We start from the raw sequence: 25934 nt of genomic DNA on the forward strand, positions 1-25934 counted from the left end.
TTGGTCTGATTGGTTCATTCATCCTTTTTCTGGCATTAAGGAGAAGGCGAGCCTCCGCTGAAATTCAACAAACCATCGATAAACTCAATATAACCGAGGACGGTCATAATCTTAGAGGGGGAGTAGTTAACAACTAAGAGTACCAACACTTTTGTCACCAATACACAAACACTAGTACTTCATATAAACAATGCTGACGCGCCCCAACCGAGTTCAGCGCTCCGCGCTACGAACGGTCAGCAACAGCAACCGGACACCCCTTATCCGGGGTACCGAGCTATGTTGCATAAATGCTGAGTCGGCTTGCCGACCATGGGTTTATGGCGTGATGCATTGGAGCCAGAGTAGATCCACACTTTCATATTCTTTTGTATTTAGTCTTAAGCCAGAGCTTTAATAAAGAGCAGCTATTCACTCCGGCACGCAGCCGTAAAATATCATTTTATTATTTGAATACTCTCGCTGAGCCAAAAGGCCAGCGATCGACAAAGAGGGCAAAGTCACGCCCTCCAACCTAAACTTCGTAAGAAGATATAAATCCCTGGTGGCAGCATCGTACCGGATCCCACGGGAAGGAATATCCGCACGTCAGGAGGCCATAGGACCAACCACGACGGAGGAACATATTAATTTACATACATATGTCCATTGCATCTGCATACATTGCGTACATGGCACATACGCAACGTCGTACATCTGCATGGTCATAGGGTGTTTCATTAATTGCCAAACCATTCAAAACATTCAAACAGACATTAATATCATCCAACATATGTACATACATATATTAATGTTATTGTTTACTTTTTCACATACACGAAAGCTTCCACACACACGACAAGCACAGACGTTTTGTTGGACTGGCAGATAAGAACCGGCTGCAGCCAACACTACGACGAACACATCCACGAACACAACCTCCAACGCAGTAAGAGAAAAAAGAATAACAAAAAAACAAATTTTAAAAACAAACATCGGCGCTAACATTTACATATTGTATATATATATGTGTGTACCAGCATATGTACGTATGTGTCAAGGTAGCCACTCTAGGGCCTATTCCAATAAGGGACCGTTCACACTGACACTACTTTTTTCTAGTTTCCCATAGAAAGTGTCACTGTGTGTTTATTTTTGGTTCTTTAATACTTTTTTTTTAACTCCGTTCTTGATTTATTCGCATATCCGATTCGCATATATCGTCTCAAAAAATTGGCCGAACATCCACGCTTATCCAGCGTCCCACATCAACAATTATAGTCCAGCGTGATCCAGCGCCCTCATATCTGAGAAAAAATTCTCAATCGATAGCAACATTTATTCCGATTATTGTGTATTCCGCGCTTAATCCAGCGACCCCAGGTTTTATATAAAACGATAACATATTTTTTTAACGATTACCATTTGTTTTTCAAGCGCAATCCGGCGCCCCCTTATTTTTGTCTAAATCGATTAATTCCGATTATTCATTTTTCTTTTGATTTTGTCTCTCGCTCAATACAGCGACCCCGGTGTTTTTTTTTTTTTTTTCCGATTGTCACATCTTTTTTCACGCGTTGTCCTGCGCCCCCACACCCTGTCTAAATTGATGCGATAATTTGGTTCTTAATTACTTTTGTGCGCTTTATCGAGCGACCCAGTATAACTCCAAATCAACAATCCTTAGCTTTCAATTATTTTGGGTGTCCGCTGTATCTAGCGACTCCAGTTATTTTTTTTTTTTTCCAAAACGGAACATTCCGATCGAGCCAACTGGTCGCACGCTTATCCAGCGTCCCAATATATAAGTTGTTTCGAGCTTGGTTGCACGCTTAATCCAGCGTCCCAATATATAAGTTATTTTCGATCTTGGTTGCACGCTTTATCCAGCGTCCCAATATAGAAGTTGTTTCGAGCTTGGTTGCACGCTTAATCCAGCGTCCCAATATATAAGTTCTTTCAATCTTGGTTGCACGCTTTATCCAGCGTCCCAATATATAAGTTGTTTCGAGCTTGGTTGCACGCTTTATCCAGCGCCCCGTATTTGTCCAAGTGGACAGACTGTTTCGCCCCCACACGGTTTTCGGCTCCTCCGAGAGCTTAATATGCCAATTGGCCACGGTGAGGAGGTAAAAACCCGTTTGACTGTTTCCAAAACGTCTCAACGAGTTAGAGCCAAGAGCGAGTCCTCTGTGCCCTTCAAAAGCCCAAGTCCCACTCGAAGCAAAAGCCCATCGTCAACTCCACGGAAATCCACGAGCACGTCGCTCCAAGTTCCACGGTCAGCACCGAACACGAAACCGAATTTAGACTTCTCACCCCAAATTACGAGAGCAACCGCAAAAATGGCGCAAGCTGAGGCAGACAGGGCCTTGATGAAATTCATGACCATAACCGATAGAGTAGGTCAGTTCGAGGCCAGAGTCAACACCCCAGCAGTCACAAGTCCGTCAATCCACACAAGTAGGGTGCGACTCGAGCAGATCAGGGCCCTATGGGACAAGGTGGAGAAGGAATACGAGGCGTGCTCCGAAGCTCTGTCCGGTCTGGGATCCACAGACACAATAACAGTCATGCAGTCCAAGTATGACTACTGTTATGCCGTTTACGAGCGGTGCGCAGCGAGCCTCAACGAGATCATTGAAGAAGGTTCACGCTCGCAACAGGCCGTTCAGGCCTCCATTCCGGCGCCTCCTCAGGGAGGGTGTCGCTTACCCCAGTCGAGTGCGACAGTTTCAGTGGGGACTATGTTCACTGGCCCACGTTTCGGGATCTTTTCTCAGCCATCTACATACACAACCCTCGGCTTTCAGAAGTTGAAAAGTTGTTCCATCTCAATGCTAAAACTAGTGGTGAGGCTAAATCCATTGTGGCCTTATCACCCTTAACCAATGATGGATTCGAATCAGCCTGGAGAAACTTGCAGAATCGTTTCGAAAACAAGAGGCTACTGGTCAACAGTCAGCTTAAGATTTTGTTTAATTTACCTTCTGTTGGCCTTGAATGCGGCAATTCCTTGAAACAGTTAGAGAGCACAATTCAAGGTTGTTTAACAGCTTTGAAAATAGCAAAAATCGACACCTCTAACTGGGATTGCCTGCTCGTTTTTCTGTGCTCTGCAAAGTTGCCAAAGCTAACGCTGTCTCTATGGGAACAATCCCTTATGAGTAAGACAGATATTCCACTGTGGGCTGAATTCCAGGCTTTCTTACAAGATCGTCATCGAACGCTCGAGGCGATCGAAGATTTTAAGCCAAACGCTCAATCCAGAGCACTGCGGACTGACAATAGCCCGCGGGCGATCCAGACCTTTGAGAATAGAGTGACGGTAACTCCACAATCCTGTAAACTTTGTTCGCAAGAGAATCATCCTATCCGAGTATGTCCGTTATTCTTACGAATGCCAGTCGGAGAGCGGGAGAAATATATAAAACAGCAGAAGTTGTGCTTAAACTGTTTTGCTAGAACGCATCTGCTTAGGGATTGCACTAGCACGCATAATTGCAATACTTGTAAAGGGCGCCACAACACTCTCCTACACCGAAGCGGCACTCCACCAGTCCAGTCAGCGGTCAATCCTGACCACCAGGCCCACGTATCCACATTTAACCACCAGCAAGATATACAGTCCACTCCATTAACGAATCAACCGAATGTGCAAACGTTTCTGGCTGTAAACACTCAAGGGGTCCTCCTGAGTACAGCTTTAATAGAGATTTGCCATTCAGGCATCAAATACTCAGCACGGGCACTTATTGACTCGGGTTCTGAGGCAACCTTTATTTCAGAACGCTTGTTCAACTTGATTAAGTTGCCTTATGAATCCATCCATGCTCAAGTTTCAGGGCTCAACCTCACTGTTGCGGCTCAGCCCCGTAAGCGCTGTCAACTCAGCATAGGTTCTCCGGTCAAGCCACACATCCAAATTAAGACTTCTGCATATGTACTACCACAACTGGCCGGGAGTCTCCCATCCTTTACTTTACCTGAGGACTCTTTAAAGCATCTGCCGCCTTTGCAACTAGCAGACCCAAATTTCTACCGGAGTTCGCAGATCGACGTTCTGATCGGTGCCGATATCCTGCCATCGATCATTCTCAGCGGCTCCCATCCCAATATCTGTGGCACGCTTCTTGGCCAGGAGACCATATTCGGATGGATTCTTTGCGGTCCGATCGCAACGAATCCCACAAGCAGAATATGCTCATTTTCGTCCCGACTAGCTGTCACCGAGTCCAGACTGGACAACATTCTCACAAAATTTTGGGAGGTGGAGGATGTTCCAGTGAAGCGGGTTAGGGAATCCACCTCGATTTGCGAGGAAAACTTTGTCCAATCTACCAAAAGGAACGAGGATGGGAGGTATGTGGTTTCGTTGCCCTTTAAAGAGCCTAACAATATCAACCTTGGGCACTCCAGGTCGATCGCACTGGCTCAGTTCCTCCGAAACGAGATTCGACTGAATAAAGACGTTGTGTCAAAAAAGCAGTACGACTCAGTCATTCAAGAGTATTTAGATTTAGGGCATATGCACCAAGTCTCTCCGGACGACTCTAATAATTTTTATTTGCCCCATCATGCTGTCTTCAAACCAGACAGCACCACAACGAAGGTTCGCGTTGTGTTTAATGCTTCCAATCCTTCATCAAACGGGAACAGCCTCAATGATATCCTTCATGCGGGGCCCGTACTGCAGTCCGATCTTACTATCCAGATTCTAAAATGGCGTTTCTTCAAGTATGTGTTCAATGCGGACATCACAAAAATGTACAGGCAAATTCGGGTAAATTCAACCCATACGCGCTTTCAGAGAATCCTCTTTCGCAATAAGGATGGAGAGCTCTGTGACTATGAACTCGATACAGTCACCTTCGGCGTAAACTGAGCGCCTTTCCTAGCCATCCGCGTACTACAACAGTTGGCTCAGGATATCCGAGGCCAATATCCTTTGGCAAGTGACATCATCTCGAACTTCATGTACGTTGACGATGTGCTCGCAGGCACTCACACTAAGCAGTCGGCAGTTTTAGCCATCGAGGAGCTTCGGCTGGCTCTTGAGAGTGCTGGTTTTCCATTACGGAAGTGGACCTCGAACGAAAGAAAACTCCTACAAGAGGTTCCAAAGGAGCACTTGATTAGTGCAGACTTTCTGGAGCTTGAAGAGGCTAGTACGGCGAAAACTCTTGGGATCCGTTGGCAAGCTACATCCGTTAGTTTCTTTTTTATTCCAATGGTGATCAACCTCCAAACTGCTTACACAAAACGAGAGGTTTTATCTCAGATAGCCAAACTGCTCGACCCAGCAGGATGGCTATCACCTTTCGTAGTCCGAGCCAAGATTTTTATGCAGAAAATTTGGCTACGGGAGCTGGGCTGGGATCAGCCACTCCCCAGGGATCTCGCGACCCAGTGGCGGGAGTTCCTAGAAGGGTATCCTGCCCTGAAGGAGATTCGTATTCCGAGATGGGTACGTTTCCATCCAGCTGCGAAACTTCAGTACCATGCGTTTTGCGACGCGTCACAGGACGCCTATGGGGCTGCTATTTTCGTCCGAATCGAAACGAAGGAAGGCTGTTGTACTCATCTACTTACATCCAAAACCCGAGTCGCTCCTGTCAGATCCATCTCCATACCACGCTTGGAATTGTGCGGAGCAGTGCTGCTCACGGAGCTGGCAGCTCTAGTAATTTCTGAAATGCCTCCTCATGTTTATGAGACCTTTTACTGGACCGACTCCACGATCGTTCTTGCATGGCTGAGTAAGCCAGCGTGCACCTGGACAACATTCGTTGCCAACAGGGTCGCAAAAATCGAACAGTGTACCGGCGGAAGCAAGTGGGGACATGTACGATCCGAAGACAATCCAGCTGATCTGGCAAGCCGGGGCGTCTCACCCCAAGAGCTGAAGGACAGCGCACTGTGGTGGCGTGGGCCAGCTTGGTTGCACCTCAAACAGGAGCAGTGGCCGAGTGAGTTGTTGGTCCATCCGGAGACTGAGCTTGAGCAGCGCCCCGTCAAATGCCACACGGTCGCAGTGCCCTCAGCAGTTGAAATCCTAGAGAGGTTCTCAGCCTTTGACCGAGCTCTGCGAGTTCTTGCTTATGTGTTTCGTTTTGTGAAAAGTTGCCGGAGGGAAGGTGTAGCCTCATCGGCAGAACTCACTGCGGCGGAGTTGTCGGAGGTGCAGGAGCGGCTAATTGTGCTCACTCAGAAGAATGAGTTTCCCGCCGAATATAAGGTTTTGAGCAACAAGCAACCAGTTCCACCCGCAAGCGCAATTTCGAACCTAAACCCCTTTCTTGACGGGAATGGGGTCTTGAGAGCAAGCGGCAGGTTACAAGCATCTGAAATGCTTAGTTATGATGAAAAACATCCGATCATCCTTCCTGCACGGTGTAGGTTCGCCGAACTTCAAGTCTTGTTTATCCATCGCATATCCTTGCATGGGGGGAATCAATTAATGATCCGACTGATCCGTTCCAAATTCTGGATTCCCAAGCTTAAAATGTTGGTGAAACGAACAATACATTCGTGCCGAGTGTGTGTTATTCACAAGAAGAGACTGCAGACGCAGTTGATGGGGAATTTGCCCCGTGCGAGGTCCACGTTTTCCAGACCGTTCACCCATACGGGAGTGGACTTCGCAGGACCATTTGACGTCAAGAGTTATGTCGGTCGAGCCTGCAAAATCACAAAGGGGTACGTGTGCGTTTTTGTGTGTTTTACTACCCGGGCTATCCACCTCGAAGCGACCTCGGACTTGACTACAGAGAAGTTCCTGGCCGCATTCTCCCGTTTTTTCGCTCGGCGTGGGTGTCCACAACACGTCTACTCTGACAACGGGAAAACGTTTGTTGGAGCTTCCACGTCCTTATCAAAGGATTTCATTGAAGCTACCAGAACATCGGTTTTATCGCAGCACAGTCTTCAGAATGTGTCCTGGCATTTCAACCCTCCTGGCGCACCTCATATGGGAGGGCTTTGGGAGGCAGGTGTGAAGAGCTTCAAGTCGCATTTTTACAAGTACACAGCCGCTGGGAAATACACGTTCGAGGAACTGACTACCCTCCTGGCGAAGATTGAGGCCTGTTTGAACTCCAGGCCCATCTCGCCAATGTCCGAAGATCCCACGGACCTTATCGCTCTGAGCCCTGGGCATTTTCTAATCGGTGGACCATTACTTGCGGTAGCAGAACCTGAGGTTAAAGAAGGTCCCAGCTCCATTATCAATCGGTGGCGGAGGTTGAAAGCCCTGAATCAGCAGTTCTGCCTGCGTTGGAAGGAGGAATACCTAAAGGAACTCCACAAAAGGAATAAATGGAAGTTCCCAACGCGAGATCTCCAGGCTGGAGACATGGTGGTGATCAAAGAGGAGAACTTGCCATCCAACGAGTGGCGACTTGGGCGTATCCAAGTGGTCTGTCCCGGCGTGGACGGCAAGGTCAGAGTGGCAGACGTGCTCACAGCACGGGGGGTCGTCCGGAGACCAGTGGCAAAAATGATCCGCCTTCCAATGGACAGCCCGAATGAGTCGAAAGACTCCTCCATACTTTAAGTATTTGAAAACCTGCTACTGACGAGTCCTAAGTTGTGTCGTCCTACGTTGTCCATGTGTCATGATCATTCGCATCTATCTCATTTAATTTTTATTTTGCCCATTTCTTATGTAGCCGCATATACAATGGCTCCAGCGATCCGCCACGGTGTATACCGCTGTCGAGTGTGCAGGGGGATTCATCCATTGAGGAGCTGCCAGCGATTCCTGCAACTGCCGGCTGTGAAGCGGCTCCGGGCAGTCTTGATTAACAAGTACTGCGCTAACTGTCTGGCCCACGAGCATTCGGGCCGGTCGTGTCGCAGCAAAGCGAGGTGCCGCATCTGCCGAGAGGCCCACCACACTCTGCTGCACATCCGCGGCGAACAGCCAGGCTCTTCGAGGCCTCAACGGAAGCGTGAGCCACAAGCAGCGCCTCAGCCTCAACGGCGTCAGGAGGTGGGTTCGACCGGGTCACGACGCTCAGCCTCGCCGATGGATAGGTCCCCACCCCACAGCTCATTGTCAACGCCGACGGGCGCGCCTAGCTTGGTGCGGACGAGCGTCAGCATCCTTCCGACCGCTGCCGTGCTCATTGGGTCCGAGCAGAAGAGATTCGATGTGCGAGTCTTGGTGGATCCGTGCTGCCCCGTGAGTCGCATCCACGTCTCGCTGGTGAAGGCCCTCAACTTGGCCGTGGGCGTGGGCAACGAACGGCTGTGCACCACCGAAGTTCGCTCGAAAACGTCCCGGATGAGCAAACAGCTGCTGATGGTGGTGGACGAGCAGATGCAGAGCCGGACGCCGACACAGCCCCTGGATCCGAAGGTGCAGGACATGTTCCACAACATGACGCTAGCGGATGACCGGTGGTTCCACCCAGCGCTTGTCTCGGCTGTCCTTGGAGCAGACGTTTACGCCGACCTGATGCTGCCGGGTATCATCGCGAGCCAGGACGGCCTGCCCATGGCACAAAATTCCAAGCTGGGATGGATTCTTTCGGGACGCTGTTCTCTGTCCTAAATGTGCAAGTATTCCTCTTGCAAGGGGGGGAGAATGTTCATGCCGAACAGCTGAGTCCGGTATCCCGCCAGCAGAGCATCGCTGTTGGCGGAATGTTTCGGAAGTGGGACATGAAGCCGTTATTTTATGTGAGAAAATTACTTGAAAATAAAACCCCAACCGAGAAGGACGAACTCCAACACCCTTTTGTTTTACTAATCTCTGGGAATATTTGCGACACCAGCTTTTCCGGCCCCCGACGTCGTCAACAGTGATGATTTCCAGGCCAGACAAAGACAAAAGACCTGATCCTACAGACCAATCAGTCGCCTATCGTGTCTCTCGAAACTGTTTGACAAGGCATCTTTAAAACACCTAGCTCCCTACTTAAGAAGGCGAAACACCATATCATCACACCAATTAGGTTTTCGCAAAAATCATGGAACGATCGAACAGGTTAATTGCATTACAAACGAAATTCGTACTGCTTTTGAGCACCGGGGATACTGCTCAGCCACATTCTTAGATGTCGCTGAAGCATTTGACCGATTTTTGGCATTTGGCTGGAAGGACTAATGTGCAAGATAACAAAACTGCTTCCTCAGAAAGTATTCGAGTCTAATCTCTTCAAAATAGTGTTCTCAATCAGGAGTAACAGTTCGACTTCACACGACCGCGTTATTATTGCTGGAGTCCCCCAAGGTAGTGTACTGGGCCCCGTTCTTTACACCCTATACACAGCAGAAATCGCGTCGACATATAGAATATAAAAGGACTGATATGAAGCTTAAAGCAGGCAATCTTTACTGGCTTATTACTTGCATGCCAATTGTGAACTATGGGGAAACGCGTCAAAACCAACATTGAAATTATACAGCGAGCTCAGTCAGCGATTCTGAGAAATATAACTGGGGCATTATGGTACCTACGCAGCGAAAGCATCCATGGAGACCTCCAGATCAATCTCGTCAACGAGGAAATCCAGATGACAAAGAGTAAACATCAAGTCAAGCTCGCCGCACACGAGTGTATGTATCCAGAGCAGACTGAAGCGCAAAGATTCTCCTGCCCAGTTAAGAAATCCTAGGGCCGTCTCTAATAAACATCTTGCCACCAGGAACCTCTTGACGACACAGAATCGCATCCACTCCACTTCCACTTTTCTGTCGATCAGCACATTACAGTAAGCACAATGTATCAAGCCAAGTTGTAAAATATGAGGAAAGAAATATAAAGATTCATTTTCAACCTCAACTCCAGCGGACGTTTTAATTTTGGGAAACACCACCAACTTAATTCTTCAATACTCCACTCTCGAACCTACGTGGGAGTTAACTCGCGCTCCCCTTAGAAACGTACTTTTATACTGTTTGGGAATAAGAGGCGTCACTCAATCAATTTCTCGTGAAACAACCGTTTCAAGAGTAACTTGCCAACACCATTATTGCTATTGGTGTAAATGCCTTTCATTGTGATCTTCACACGCTGGCACTAATCCAGGACTAGGTGGTTTGACACCGACAACAGCGCTCACAGGTTGGCCCAAGAAAACATGAAGCATGTACTCTCCGAGTACTACCTCCCAAAAATGATAACATTTGCGAGCGAGGTAGCCGCCAATTGCAAAACCTGCGCTAAGGCGCACTATAACAGACATCCAAAGAAACAGGAGCTCCAGACCCGGTCCATGTAGGGAAAATACTGCATATTGATATTTTCTCAACGGATAAAAATACCTCCTCAGCTGCATAGACAATTTTCGGCTACGGTGCAGCCGATTCCGTGTAGAACCATAGAAGTTTTGAAACGACCCCTGCTACAACTGCTACTGCCACAATGAACCCATGCTGGAAACCCGATTTGGCGTCAGTATCTCGAATGCGCCGCCCGTCCAAAGAGTCTCCAACGGGCAATGGGATCGCTTCCATAGCACGTTAGTCGAACTTGCTGGATACCTGATAGTGGAATTAATGTCCAGGAAAAAATTAAAAACGCCCAAAATATAACCAGAAACCGAGAAAACGCTTCTCAGCAAAAATGAGTGTTCAAGATCGGGGGTCTTAGTAAAGTCAAACAGAAGTCTAGGCAATAAACTCACTCGCTTATGAGAGGTGAAGGCCATCGAGGCAGACTTGGGGACCACAGTCCTAATGAAAGGGAGGGTGGTCCACAAAGAAAACCTCAAGTAACCCGAACAAAACCTACATGTGGTTTTTGCGGGCTTTTTTACCTTTTATTTATAGTCACCTGGCAAAAGTTTTCATTATTTTGTTTATTATTCATAGCAACTTGGCATAATTATAGCCGTTACTCGTAGAGTACAAGGGTATACCAGATTCTTTGAAAAGTATGTAACACGCAGAAGGAAGCGTTTCCGACCATATAAAGTATGTATATTCTTAATCACGATTAATAGCCTAGTCGATCTGGCTTTGTCCATCTGTCTTTCCGTATGAACGTCGATATCTCTGGAAATATAAAAGCTAGAAGTTAAGCTAGAGATTAACATGTACCGCATACAGAGCCATATATGGTTTCTCACTTTCATTAATTTTTTTTGGTGATAAAACGGTACATACGCTTATTCATTGTTAACAGTTATTCTTCTTTGCACTATTTTCAGTTGGAATTCGATGTGCAGAACTTTTTCATGTTGCCTTCTCTCGCGTTTTAATCAGTTTTGTGCAAGCACCTCAAGCAGACGAACGAAATTGAATATTGCTGTATTTGAAAATTAATTTACTCTATTAAAAAACACCATTAGCGCTTGAAACTATTTTTTTTCGAAAAGAATATAGTTTTCTGGAATAATTAATATAATTTGACTATTCGGTAAGCATTATATGTACTATTTTTTGCAAGAACTTGCTGACGCCATATATGTCTGTATATGCAGCAACGTGTACATACATATATGTTATATTCTATGTACTTATGTGGGAAGCAATCCTGTTTCAACAAAAAAGCGATACAGTAAGAAAGACAAAAAGTATATAGAAATCGAGTCTCCTAAGGCGGTTGATGCTTACAATCACCGTATGGGTGGCGTTGATTTACTTGATTCTTTACTGGGACTTTATAGAATTCAATTGCGTTCAAGAAAATGGTATAAACAAATATTTTTCCACATGATTGATATGTGCGTGGTTAATTCGTGGTTTTTACACCGTCGTAAGTCAGATCAATATATGCCACTGTTCGACTTCAAGCTTTATATAACTGAGCCTTTCCCTTAAATTCTGTTGGAGAGGACACAACTCCGCCAAAACGATTGTTCCTTCCGATCATTCACCTTTTGCGAGAAATGCAATGTATTTTTATGTTATAATGAGAAAAGAAACTGTTTTGCCAACTTTTACATGATTGCATAGAAAGCCATATATGGCAAACTTTAAAATACGGTTAATGCATAGGAAGCCATATATGACTTCATTTTTTTTCCTCCAAACTATTTATTTACATAAAAATAATTTTGTTCCTCAATATTTCTATGCTCATGCAGTAGAGGGTTAAAAAATGTTTTGATATTTTTTCATTTTATTATTGGTATTGTAAATGTTAATAGATTTGCCGAAAAACTTTTTGCCAAGCCCACCCCAACGCCCACAAACCGCCGAAACCTTCCACGCCCACACTTTTGAAAAATATTTTGATTTTTTTTTTTACATTTTTGTCTTGGACATTTTTTTGATTTGAAAAATTCCTTTTTTGTCACGCCCACTTTAACGCACACAAACCGCCAAAGACGGTCAGTGTTGAAATTTCTCCTTCGCACTTCCACTAGATCAGTAACGAGTATCAGATAGTCGGGGGAACTCGATTATAGCTTTCTGTCTTGTTTTTGTTAATATTTCTTAGTATAATCCATTTTACATTCTCCCCAGGTGGTGGGTAACGCCATTCTGAATACGTATTAACCGAAACACACATATTACAGGTTGTTTTCATCGCTTCTACTGTGTCTTCTGGCCGTGACATCGACCCATATCAGCGAATTTTCCGTAGCGAATTACATTCCTGTCATCGAGTCATAGAGTCTTAGTCTAGGAGGAATTTGCCTATGTTTGACACTCATCTATCCTCTCTGGGTATAGGGAGTAGTGGAAAACATAATGGTTGGCATGTTTCCCCAGTCTCACATGCAGAAGCTTCTGAGCATTGCTATCGCTCACCTCCGTGATATGCTCGACTCATTGAGCGTCTATCACAGAGTAGCCAGTAGCCTAGACTTCTTGGGAGCTGCGTTAAGGTTCGTAGCAGGGACAACTAACGCTGAGGATTTAACGAAGATCAAATTTACAGAAGCGAAAGTAACTATTGCACACAATAGATTAGAAGAAATTAATACCATAACATAGATCCAAATTAATAAACTCACCAAGATCGTCAATCAAATTTTACAAGTTTCAAAAAATAGATTCGGCGCAGTTATACGAGATGTTATTAACTCGTAACAGAATCATTATCATGGATTTACGAAATCTCATTCTAGCTATTACTCTTGGTAAAATTTACATAGTTAGTCCAAACATTTTTGACCATGCTGATTTGGAGAGTGTTTGGGTCGAGGAGCCGACCGACATCAGGGATATTTTGTCCGTTGCGTCCGTAAAGGTTTTCCAATCCCCTAACGTGTTGCACTTTGTAATTCAAATGGTCTGCAACTAAATCATCATTATTTCTGTGGCACACAATGATACGGTGTTAAGATTAAAGGATAATGTGGTGGGGAAATGCGGTGGAGAAGTAAGCCAGGTGCGGGAGCAATTTATCCGCATCGGCCTAACCTGCCAGCGAACCACTAGAGACGGCTCAATTAAAGGAAGTGCGCAAATGGGGTCGGCCAAGGGTGGCCCTAATTCTGAGGGAGGAGTAGTTAACTAAGTTGCACCAATTGTATTAAATTAATTTACATGTTTAGGTACACTAATTTCACATTACAGAAATCTACGTGGGGCGCCATGTCCGTCTGTCAGTCTGTCTGTCCGTCCGTATGAACGTCGAGATCCCAGGAACTACAAAAGCTAGAAAGTTGAGATTAAGCATGCACTCCAGAGACATAGACGCAGCGCAAGTTTGTCGATTCATGTTGCCACGACCACTCTAAATATATTTTAAAATTTTTTTTATTGGTCTTGTAAATTTCTATCGATTTGCCAAAAAACTTTTTGCCACGCCCACAATCCGCCAAAAACGGTCAGTGCTGAAGACTCTCCTTCGCACTTCCACTAGCTGAGTAACGGGTATCAGATAGTCGGGGAACTCGACTAAAGCGTTCTCTCTTGGCTTTAGTTATGAAAGAGATCCTACATTTTTCTCGCCTGGTATACGAAAACTTACCACAAATTTAGGAAATCCAAACAGTAAAATAAAAAAGCTTATAAAATCGCACAGAAATAATAACGTGTAAACATCAGTAGACAATCGTGACTTATGTCGCAACGCTAAAAAAAATTTATGGAATCCGGATAATAATCCACCTTTATGCCTAGAGAAATAATTATTAGTTGTTATTTCAGCATTATTAGGGTACATACGCTAATCCTTGCATTGTTTTGCGATAATATTCGGATTCAATGTTTTGATACACGTATTTGTTTTCCAAAACTGGTAGAAGTAAATCATCCATGTCTCTTTCGAAGTCTATTGTGTCAGAACGTATTCCTTTTTTTGGCTCGTCACCTCCCTCTTCCCTTAAAATAATGATAAATAATGAGGAAAATTGATAAAATTAATGATAAAATTAATGATAAAATTAATTGCTATTGCTACTGGTTGTTTTCGTCTTTATTGGAGTATAGTTCTTAATCAAGTCGTAAACTTCGCGTTTTCCTTGACTGATTGCATTTTTGCACATTCCGTCAATGTTGATGTTTATATCTTCGGCATTTTCAACTGTTATTTTCATAAGCGAACTTATTTCGGTTTGAGCGTCATGATTTTCCGGATTTATAATTTTTATACTGTCGCGATTAATTTGAATTTCAGCGTTGTTACAAAATTCTGCGCTTAACACAAAATCTACGTACAAAAAGTCTGATGAAACCATCAAAAGTTTTCTTCAAATTTGTGACTGTCAACCTCGAATTCTTCTTTAAGTGAACCGAATGAATTCAATTTGAAGTACGTAGTTTCACTTATAACGTTTTATTTGCTGCCTGTGTCGAGTAATGCTGTAAACTTCTTCTGCTTCATATACATGTCTTTACACATAGACAATTTATCATCGAAAACTTTACGCGTATTGCTCGGATTTGCAACCGTTTCTTTCTTACTTAAATGACAATCTTTCGATATATGTCCAAAATTATTACAATTGAAACACTTCCGACCATTACTCCGACTAGCACACTGATTAGAGGTATTTCCCACCTCACCACACCTTTTCTGATGTTTAAACTTCTCATCATAGTTTTCAGATTTTCCGCATTTCAAACATATTTTCTCGTACCACTTCAATTTTTCCTTAGCATTATACAATAAAGATTTATTCACACTCAAATCATTAATGCCATCGATCACGTATTGCATAAGTGCACTCATTTTTCTTTCGGTCAACAATTTATGGATCTGAGCACCATTCACTTCGGCTTTGAACTCCTTGATCAAGGCGTTCTACAACATTCAACAACTTTTAATACCACGTTCACTCATAATGTACATTTTAGCGAGACCCTTGAGAGACCTTTTCGCGAAAATGAATTTTCGCAGGTCATCCCAATACATGATAGAAGCCATTTCTTCAAAATCGTCAACCCAAACCTCAACTGGAAGGTTTTCATCTCCACTAAATAGTCTGATAGAGTCTTCAATATCTCGAAAGTTCACTGAAAATCTTGCCGTACTCAAGCCAAAACCTTTGGCAGGAGTGTAATCGTTACTTTCGGACGCCACTGTAGAATTCTCCATTGTGTTCTTTCGCACATTCGTTTGTTTGCGTGTTTTGCCTTGCACCGATCGAAACTCTTCTACTTTATCGCTCGAACTTTTCGACGGCTCGACACTCTTGTTTCTTTTCATCTTCATATTTCGTCATTTCGTCATCTTCGTCGTCCTCTTTATCTGCGTCCTTAAGCAAATTTACGTTGCGCAAATTTCGGAAAATATGTATCATCAAATCGTTTTTGTCATGTTGCAATCCCAATATGTTGCAAATTACAGCCAAATCGTTATTTGTCAAATTTTCCGGACATACAAAACTTTCACATCAAAGGGTCGCCTTCTCTCCGAAAATTTAAAACCCTCAACTCAATATTCGTAAACAGACTTATGTAATAGGCGAACACTTTTCTTTTTTAATGCCTGTAGAACAAAATCAGCTAGACGCGACATGTTTCTTTTTACTCTTTGTACTCGTTGTTCTTGTCGTTACACACCCCGACTCCTTCTGCTCGTCGTTTACACACATACGCTTTGTCATAAATGTATGATTGCAGATCAGCTTGGTATTCGTAGAGTCATTTACACACGTCGTTTTCAAGTTCTTAATTTTCACAGCTTTCGTGGTTTTAAATCTTTATTCTTTTTAATTCTTCGTCGTTTTACTTTTGCACTTTTCAGATAGGTTGAGCCCCCATATTTGTGGGATTGGTTTTTGTCCTGATTCGTTAAAGAGGGACAAATCTATAGGCTATGATCGGTAACGAATACAAGCGTGCATTGTATCATATGGAAAATATACAGGGCCTCTATTTTCTACACCCTTCCTCATTGCATGCATGTTTACGAATTATATTTAATACAAATTTAGCATTTCTGTAAAGAATTCGTGTTTGATCTTCGGAAGGCTGTACATTTATATTATAACAAAAATTCCTTTACGACATCTATAACAAAATGATAACGTATATCAATATGCTTCGTTCTGGAATGGATAACAGGATTCTTGGTTAAGGCCTGCGCGCTCAGATTATCGCCATACACGACGATCGGGGTGTTGTCATCTCCGCAGCCAATTTCCAAAATTAGCCTTCGCATGACTAGCGCCTCCTTAAAAGCCGCCGACAGTGCCATGTACTCCGCCTCCGCTTTTCTGAACGTCCAACAAGTAGATGTAGGCAGTGTATGACTTCCTGTCAAGCCTATCGCCTCCCCAATCTGCATCCACGTATCCACAGAACGATTGACCACATTGCTGATAATGTAATTTCATGTCAACCGTGGACGAGAGATACCTTAGGATGTGCTTTTCGCCAGCCATGTGCGCAGCATGCGGATTTCGGCTCCGTTGAGCCAATTTGGACACCGAGGGGCAGTGCCGAAAAGAAATATGATACGGTATTGAAAAGCGAACTTAAACTTAGGGAACTTACGGAATTAAATGGTCAAGGTTGGGCGGGCTACTACAAGTTGCTATAAGAACAGCAATAGCAACAATTTTCAAATAGCCGCGTTTTAGAAAGTTTCATCTGTCGATCGCCCCAATGTTTTTTTTGGTTTTGTTCTTTTGGATTTGAGTGCACTTTTTCATTATTTCCCAAAGCACGCGAATTTTAATATTTCTTTTGCATACGACGTGTGTGAATGTGTTCCTTCAATAAAGTGGAGTAAATTATAATGTCATCCAAGTATACTAAACAATCTTTGTAAATGAAATATTCCAAAAGATTGTTCATACAACCCTGAAATGTTGCAGGGACATTTTTCAGACCAAACGGATTGCGTGTATATTTGTAGTTCCCATGATTGCTTGAAAAAACTGTTTTCGCAATGAAATTTTCATCCATTTGGATTTGGTGAAAACCCTTGGCTAGATCAATCGTTGTGAAGTATTGACAGCGTCTAAGCTTGTCTAATATTTCATCAGTTACGGGATGAGAATATGTGGTCAATGGTTATCTCGTTGAGACTACGATAGTCTATAACTAAGCGAAATTTTGGTTTACCAGAAGCATCGCTTTTCTTTGGGACTATCCAAATTGGAGAAGAATAGGGGGACTTCGATTTCATAAATTATTTTTTGTTCTATCATTTCATTAATTTGCTTGTTAACTTCTTCATCAAACGCTTGGGGGTATTTTTATGGTTTTTTATAGATAGGGTCTTCGTGATTTGTATGAATACAGTGTTTAATCGAACTTGTGTAATTCAAATTTTCTCCTTAAATACTGTATTCAAGCAAGACGTGGAAAAGTTGTTCCCTTTCTTTTGTATTTAGATTTCCAAGTTTATACAATATTTCATCTATTTTAGCAATGGGGAATTAGTCATTGACAGTTATTTTATAGTTGTTTATGTGAGGGCCACTGTACGGCCTCTGCGCAAAGAGCTTTTGCTCTCGTCCGCGCTCGCCCCTCTTACGCACTTAAGCTCTCGCTCTTATCCAAGCTCGCGCTCACCAAGCGCACCCGATCACCCGAGCCCGCTTTAGCCATGTAAAACGGGTAAGAGCGCCGCTCTAGTTTTAAGCTACAATTAGTCTCATGTATGCACCCGAATAAACAACAAATTCCCACGACGCTAACGCTGTTCTTCTTCTTGGTGATCCCCTTTGCGATATATTCGTTTGCGCCGTGGGAATTCGTCCCCATTTCGACAGTCAGCTCAACACATCTTGGAGGACGAGCCCCCCTACACATTGGTCCTTCAAACCAGGATATTCTTCTGCCAGCAGTTCCCGGCTATTTGTTTCGCCAAGATAAGTATGAACCTTCTTAAATTTTTTCACTGCCGGTCTTCAGCAGAGCTCCGAACATTTAATTTCGATCACACTGCTGTAAGACTATTTTCCGTGTCAAATCCACATCCGTGAATTTTCCGACACAACGGCAGGTGAGAAACTCAGTTTTCCTCAACGATCGACATTTTCCTTTTCAATCCGTCTTCGCTTTGTTCCATTCTTTTTTCGTACATCAACGAGCAAACGGTCATATATGTATGTATGTATGTAAAATACATATGGTCATATGTTCATACATTATACATATCCACATATGTTCATATGATCATACATTATACATAGTTACATACATATGTACACAATTACCCAACTGTACCCATACATTTGCATGCATGCCCATATTTCGTATACGTATATAATCTGCCTTTTTTCCAGGAACTACTTTCTGCTAATAAAATAATAATTTACGAATCAATATATTGTAACGAACACGACTGTTTATCTACGCCCGAAAGTCTTCTCTGTCTTACTAAGTTGCCGGCTAGGTTCAGGGCTGGTGTGGGTTGTTTTGACTCTCGAATCGCAGTCGTCACATTACCAATATGTAGACAGAGGCAATATGAAAAGCGGATGGGAAGTTATAGAAGCAGACGGACAGAAAGATAGCTCAGCTAGCAGTGGAAGAATTAAATTGTGTTTAATTGTTTAATAGTTTCTTCCGGTCTATACCCGCCCTCCTGGAATTATGTTAAATTAAATCATAAATTCCCCTTTGTTGTAAACCGTTCCTCCCTCAGGCGACCTTTTATATATTTACTGAATCAAATTAATCTCCATTGTGATAAACTCCATTTAATTATTAACCGCTGAATACATTCGAGTAACTTAGTAACAATAAAAATAAAATAAAAGTGTTCTTCATTGAATTTCCAATTTAAATCGTTGCTTCAAAACTATCGCTACTATACAAAAATTTTATTTGAATCGCTTAATTCTAATCAATATTTTCTATTTTCACGTTAATATTCAAGCTACGTGTAATTTGTCGGCGGCTATGTCTTATTTACGAAAGATCCCACGAAGTCAGCAGGCCTGATGACGTCCGATGTTAGGTCGCTTTATGCGTTAAGTGATTTTAGGAACAAAAGCTCCCTACAAGCTCGAAGTCCAACAATATGTACACGTTACAGCTACATCTAATATTCGGCTTAACCAACTTTCAACCTTAAGCCGAATGCTACCAAGATTTAATTGAATTTAAACATTTTAATCATTCGAAACGAAACAGAGTTTTGTTCAGTTGATCACATGACGCAGACACATTTCAGGGGGTGTTGTGATCGGCGCGATGTTTGCAGATTCCGTAAAGGTGATGCGCACGTGAAGGCGGAGTCCGATTTGATGATCCGCACGTGGAATGCGGCGTCCGCTTGGAGATCCGCACGTGGAATGCAGAGTCCGGAAAGTGATCCGCTGATGATCCGCACGAGGAGTGCGGCGTCTGCTTGGGGATCCGCACGTCGAGTGCAGAGTCCGGAAAGTGATCCGCTGATGATCCGTACGTGGAATGCGGAGTCCGCTTGGAGATCCGCACTTGGAATGCGGCCAGGGGTCTCCTAGTTGCTCCTGTTGAAGATGGTAGCGTCGTCCGCGCCACAGTCGCAGCTGCGTGGGGTGCGCGCGTGACGCGCTAGATATCACCGCACTTCGCTTGTGTCCAGACTTGAAATTTAATGCCTGTGTCCATTGATAACCTTAATTAGAAGGCTGATCCCAAACTGTACAGAATCCACATACCTGATTCAGTTAAAAATAAGAATCACCAGATTCTGTCTGAATCGGTGCTTCAGCTGGTCTTTTCGATTTGCACGTGACTTATTGAACACGCGGGTTTAATTAGATTCGCACTACGTTATATGTCTTTCTTCATTCAGATCAGTATAGCAAGAGACCGAACTGACGCCGACAATAAAGGCGGTAAGCTTTTAACAGCATCAGAGTTGCATTTCGGGTGATCTCGCGTTAGGAAATGTTAATCCCTTATTCTAGACAAAAATGGCAATGCTGCCCATCAATTACCTGGAATCGCTTTAGTTATCGCTTTAGATAATAAATCGAATAATTGAAACTTTCTTATTCTGCACATAATCCTTTTCCATGTGGCGATGAATGCTTGTGACTTGGTGAAGGTTAACCCTTGCTTCAAAATTCGCTGGGCTACCTTGCTGCCGATGACACTTTTATTCGCACCACTATCTAGTAAGGCTAAGTAACGCTCATTCAACAGAGTAATATATGTAACGGTCGGATGTCATCTCCTTTGTGGACCAGAGAGGAAATTATTACTTGTTTGAGTAATTGTTTTTGTAACCAATAACGTCTTAGACGGTCAGTAGACCGGCATTTCGGACGCTTGTGAAAAGGTCTAGTGAGGCTGTTCAAAGACGTGTCTGATGGGATTGGAATATTCTGTCCGAGGTTGGGCTCCAAGCTAAAATTCCAATCATCCAAATTAGGTTTTAGTGACGGACATCCGGTCTCGGACGGCTGCGGACATCCACGTTGGAGTTTTCCGAAGTCGGTTTACAATCTGGACAACTAGACTTGTACGTGTCCAGTTTCCCACATCCATAACAAAATACACGACGAGTTTTCAAACAATCGTGGTGACCCGCGCCATCACAATTCCAACATTTGGTTGAGCGAAGAGCATTTACTTCAACTTCTTGATCCTACTCTTGATCAGCGTTACCGTCATCTTCGTACATTACTTCTTGAACCACACGCTTAGGGTTTTGGGGGTCTCCATGACGACTTGTTGGTAACGTGCCAATAGAATTCTTCGTGTTTATGGCACTCGTTACGTAAAGCAGATAAACTTGCGATTGGCAGGTGTTCGTGTCTTAGCTCGGGCTTCAGATTTCTCTTGACTGCATCTACTAGGTCGGAATCCGACAATCGGATACGCAGGGTAAATGCTATCGCCAACATCGAGTCCAAAAAATCGTCGAAATTTTCATTCGGTTTCTGCTTTCGTCGTCTGATCATTTCCTTGATGTCTTCATCTGAGCGTTGATGTTGGTATCTTTCTCTGAGTGGGGTACACAGTGTAATCCAATTTCTATCCGCCGAATGTCGATGAGAGCGCCAGTAGTATAACAAGGCTGGTCCTGAGAATAACAGATATGCGAATTGGTACAAGAGGTCAAAGTCGCCATTTAAACATCGAGAAGTTAAACAGTCCACTGTAAATAAAATCTTTGATAGGCATCTCGCCTTGTGTTCCGCTGAATTTAAGATGCCAATTAACAATGAGACTCGAGACTGTGGATCCGAGATAACGTTCTCCCACTCAAGTGGTACCTCTTCCACTCCAGCAGACGAACCTTGCGATGGGAAGTTAAGGTTTCTTAGGGCAACCGTAATTTGTTCGGTAATCGTCGCTGAGATTGTCTCTTGAAAATTCGTTATAGATTCGCTAATAAGGTTGTGAACTCGTTGTTCAGATAACGTTGCGGTGTTGTTCGAAACAATTCCTGTGGACGCACGTGGCTGACGAAAGATTGTAGCGGTCTGTGTGCGCTGGGTTGCGTTTGACAGATTTCTCCTTAAACTTCGTGCTGGTGGTCCTGATCGAGCATTGGAGGAACCCGAATTATCACGGATGTGATTTCGGGTGTTGGGTTTAGCGCGGGCAATCGTGTCCGTGGCGCTGTTGACACTAACCGGAATTGACGGGGTGGTCGACTGTTACGCTAAGCTCCTGCTATGGCTCGTGGTTAACATGCTGAGCTTGTCCAAACTACAGGCTCTAAGACAGTTGGGACAATTGTCATTGTTAAGCATCCACTGCGATATACACTCGCTATGAAATCTGTGTCGACAGGTTTCAATGATCGGAACTTCGCTAGCTACTGTATCGTTACAAATGGTGCATTCAGGATTACTAACAGCAAGGTTGTCGCTGCTTCTTGTAATAGGCATATTGGTACAACAAAATTTTCTTGTAAAGAATTAAACGAGTTACCGCCTCAGCATACACTCTCGGCGGCCCCCGCCGAAACCCCATCGTCAGCCAGAGACTTAAGAGTCGCTTCAGCAATTACCCTCGGCGGTCCCCGCTTAGACCCATCCTGATAATTGAGATTTAGATGACATCCACAAGTATTTGGTATCGAACGGAACTTGAAATGCTGAGTCGCTACAAACATTAGGGTTCACCCGATACCCCTCGACACACAGAACTGCATCCGCTCTAATTCCACTTTTCGGCCAAATCAGCACTTTAAGTAAACAAATATGTAACAAACAGAGTTGAGAATAACTAGACAATAAAAATAAAGATTCATTCTGAAAATCGAAGGCAAAACGAGCGGATGTTCAGTTTTTCTCTAAAATAAAATCCAAAACTAAAATCCAAACTCAACCCACAAGAACCTATCGTGATAAAGGTTTGGCCTAGTTCGGATACGGATTACAACAATTTCAAGCTAGCTGAGATTATCCCTCCTTCTAAATTGTATTCACTGATTCTACTCTTAAGGTTACTGAAAATATTGTCTGGTTGAAAGAGGAATGATCTGAAATAATCCAATATCAAACAGTCTCGATTCATTCAAAATAAGTCGTCAATCTGAAGTTCTGGTCGGTATAGAGTTGTAATAATACAATACTATCATTCCATACTAGAACTCCTTATTGACTTGTTTCGGGTTGACGTAATAACAACCTCGTTATTTATATTATAATATTATGACCGGTCTGGTTTGACCAAAATCTGCCAATTCCAGCAGGTATTCGTAGGGTTATTCGGAACTTGACTATTCGATTGTTCAATCAAGTTTTATCCACCAAATTAAAATTCCTTCGAGAATTTAATTCGTTGGGCGCCAATTAGTATGTAACGAACACGACTGTTTATCTACTCTCGAGAGTCTTCTCTGTCTAACTAAGTTGCCGGCTAGGTTCAGTGCTGGGGTGGGTTGTTTTGAATCTCGAATCGCAGTCGTCACATTACCAATATGTAGACAGAGGCAATATGAAAAGCGGACGGGAAGTTATAGATGCAGACGGACAGAAAGGTAGCTCAGTTAGCAGTGGAAGAATTAAATTGTGGTTTCTTTCGGTCTATACCCGCCCTCCTGGAATTATGTTAAATTTAGTCATAAATTCCCCTTTGTTGTAAACCGTTCCTCCCTCTGGCGACCTTCTATATATTTACTGAATCATATTAATCTCCATTGTTATAAACTCCATTTAATTATTAACCGCTGAATACATTCGAGTAACTAAGTAATAATAAAAACAAGAGAGAACGCTATAGTCGAGTTCCCCGACTATCTGATACCCGTTACTCAGCTAGTAGAAGTGCGAAGGATAGTCTTCAACACTGACAGTTTTTGGCGGTTTTTGGGCGTTAGCGTGGGCGTGGCAAAAAGTTGTTTGGCAAATCAATAGAAATTTACAAGACTAATACAAAAATGAAAAAATATCTAAACATTTTTCAAAAGTGTGGGCGTGTCAGCTTCGGGCGGTTTGTGGGCGTTAGAGTGGGCGTGGCAAAAATTGTTTTGGCAAATCGATAGAAACTTACATGACCAATACAAAAATGAAAAAATATTAAAACATTTTTCAAAAGTGTGGGCGTGGCAGTTTTGGGCGGTTTGTGGGCGTTAGAGTGGGCCTGGCAACATGAATCGACAAACTTGCGCTGCCTCTATGTCTCTGGAGTCTGTATGCCTAATCTAAACTTACTAGCTTTTGTAGTTCCTGAGATCTCAGCGTTCATACGGACGGACAGATAGGCAGATAGACAGACGGACAGACAGACGGATGGACAGACGGACATGGCCAGATCGACTCGACTATTGATCCTGATCAAGAATATATATACTTTATATGGTCGGAAACGCTTCCTTCTGCCTGTTACATACTTTTCAACGAATCTAGTATACCCTTTTACTCTACGAGTAACGGGTATAATGAAATAAAAGTGTTCTTCATTGAATTTCCACTTTAAATCGTTGCTTCAAAACTATCGCTACTATACAAAAATTTATTCGAATCGTTTAATTCTAATCGATATTTACTATTTTCACGTTAATATTCAAGCTACGAGTAATTTGTCGGACGCGAGTTTCTGGAGGAAACATAAAAATAATTGCGGCTATGCCTTACTTACGAAAGATCCCACGAAGTCAGTAGGCCTGATGACGTCCGATGTTAGGTCGATTTATGCGTTAAGTGATTTTATGAACAAAAGCTCCCTACAAGCTCGAAGTCCAACAATATGTACACGTTACAGCTACATCTAACATACGGCTTAACCAACTTTCAACCTTAAACCGAATGCTACCAAGATTTAATTGAATTTAAACATTTTAATCATTCGAATCGAAACCGAGTTTTGTTCAGTTGATCACATGTCGCAGACACATTTCAGAGTGAAGGCGGAGTCCGATTTGATGATCCGCACGTGGAATGCAGAGTCCGGAAGGTGATCCGCTGATGATCCGCATGTGGAATGCGTCATCCGCTTGGAGATCCGCACGTGGAATGCGGCGTTCGAGTGGAGATCCGCACGTAGAATTCAGAGTCCGGAAAGTGATCCGCTGATGATCCGCACGTAGAATGCGGCGCACTGTGGTCGGAAATCCAAAATTCCTGGCCAAAAATCAAAAAATCGAAAGTTACCGACAGATTTTTCTTCATGACACTGGCATTAAAGTGTCATAATCCAAAAGGTTGGGTCGATATATTCAATACCTTGCTGTGGGCACACACTTAAACTTGCCCGTCATTGCTTCACGTGTGAGATCGCGCAACCTAACCTGTTTCATACGCTTGACGAAAATCGTGATAAAAAACGCAGTTGTTTATAAAAACGTTCGCGACAAAATGGAGGTTGTTCCTGGAGGTATGTAGAATATGTAACGAGCGGGTTGTTGTCTAGAAATAGTTTAGGCTAAACCCTATAGTGTAATCGATAAGTAGAATGATGATCGAGATCGATAGAAGACTAAGAAGAAGAGATTAAAAAGGCACGCGTAAGGAAGCGCACGTAAAGTTTTGTAGAAGCGAATCTCTTTACCCTCTAAGCCAATAAAAACACTCCACCATTCGGAAAACCAGCCATCCTATCATTTTTACAAATATTATTATTTTTTGCGGAAATCAATTACATGCATTTTTTAAGGAGTTATTAAAAATGAAAGGTCAGCGCGCCGAATAGTTTATTTTTGTCAAATTTTTTTCACATATCTAGAGAATTAGTTATGAACCCAGCTCAACCCAAAAAAGGGGCAACGGTTTTACGCGTAAAAAAGGATGTGAAATTCGAATCCGTTAGCATTACCTGAAAACGATATTGTTTGAGTCAGTGTTGGTGAATTCGTGCGTGAGCTGACACAGCACTTCGGCGCGCAAGTTAAGTCGTGGTCCGGTTTAAGTTGTGATATATTCCTGAAGTTTAAGCTTTGATGTAAAGAATAATAACAACCTTCTGGTTCTGCTTCTCAATCAAGAGTGATTTTGTATTTCATTTCAGTTTTATATGTTGGCTACAATTCGAGTGCTGTTTTGTTTACGCTGCATTCTTGGGCGGATGCCCCGACTCCAGTCCGCGGGTTCGGCGGAATCCTCTGTTGGCGATCTGCTGCTGCCCCGGTGCTGACACTGCTGGTTCTGTTCCGGGTTGAGTGCCTTTAGTTTAGGCTTTTACCCGTGGGGGTTTCGGGGGAGGTGAGGGCAAGCTTATGCCGTCACCGATAACTCCTCCCCCATCAAGACGGAACGAAGGCC

At 43.3% G+C, this 25934-nt stretch overlaps 3 protein-coding genes across 3 annotated transcripts in view; 2 read left to right on the forward strand and 1 right to left on the reverse strand.

Annotated features, from left to right (window-relative positions):
- The first annotated feature begins 641 nt into the window (after positions 1-641).
- On the forward strand, positions 642-8536 carry LOC122756563. The gene is made up of 2 exons (XM_044006659.1): positions 642-928; positions 7650-8536. The coding sequence occupies exon 2, from the start codon at positions 7661-7663 to the stop codon at positions 8534-8536; it is 876 nt and encodes a 291-aa protein (XP_043862594.1). The 5' UTR covers positions 642-928; positions 7650-7660.
- On the forward strand, positions 4932-7657 carry LOC120457515. The gene is made up of 2 exons (XM_039645063.2): positions 4932-5607; positions 5719-7657. Exons 1-2 carry the CDS (start codon positions 4955-4957, stop codon positions 7532-7534), a joined length of 2469 nt encoding a protein of 822 aa, XP_039500997.1. The 5' UTR covers positions 4932-4954; the 3' UTR covers positions 7535-7657.
- A 904-nt stretch (positions 8537-9440) lies between the features above and the next one.
- Positions 9441-25934, reverse strand: part of LOC120457517 (piezo-type mechanosensitive ion channel component-like) — a 263145-nt gene continuing 246651 nt past the window's right edge. The window contains exons 5-7 of the mRNA XM_044006660.1: positions 14053-14208; positions 13908-14003; positions 9441-9678 (exon numbers count right to left, since the gene is read on the reverse strand). Coding sequence (XP_043862595.1) covers positions 9441-9678; positions 13908-14003; positions 14053-14208 — 490 coding nt within the window. The remainder of the gene's footprint in view (positions 9679-13907; positions 14004-14052; positions 14209-25934) is intronic.

The sequence above is a fragment of the Drosophila santomea genome, unplaced genomic scaffold (assembly GCF_016746245.2).
Source record: "Drosophila santomea strain STO CAGO 1482 unplaced genomic scaffold, Prin_Dsan_1.1 Segkk11_quiver_pilon_scaf, whole genome shotgun sequence".
NCBI classification, from domain to species: domain Eukaryota; kingdom Metazoa; phylum Arthropoda; class Insecta; order Diptera; family Drosophilidae; genus Drosophila; species Drosophila santomea.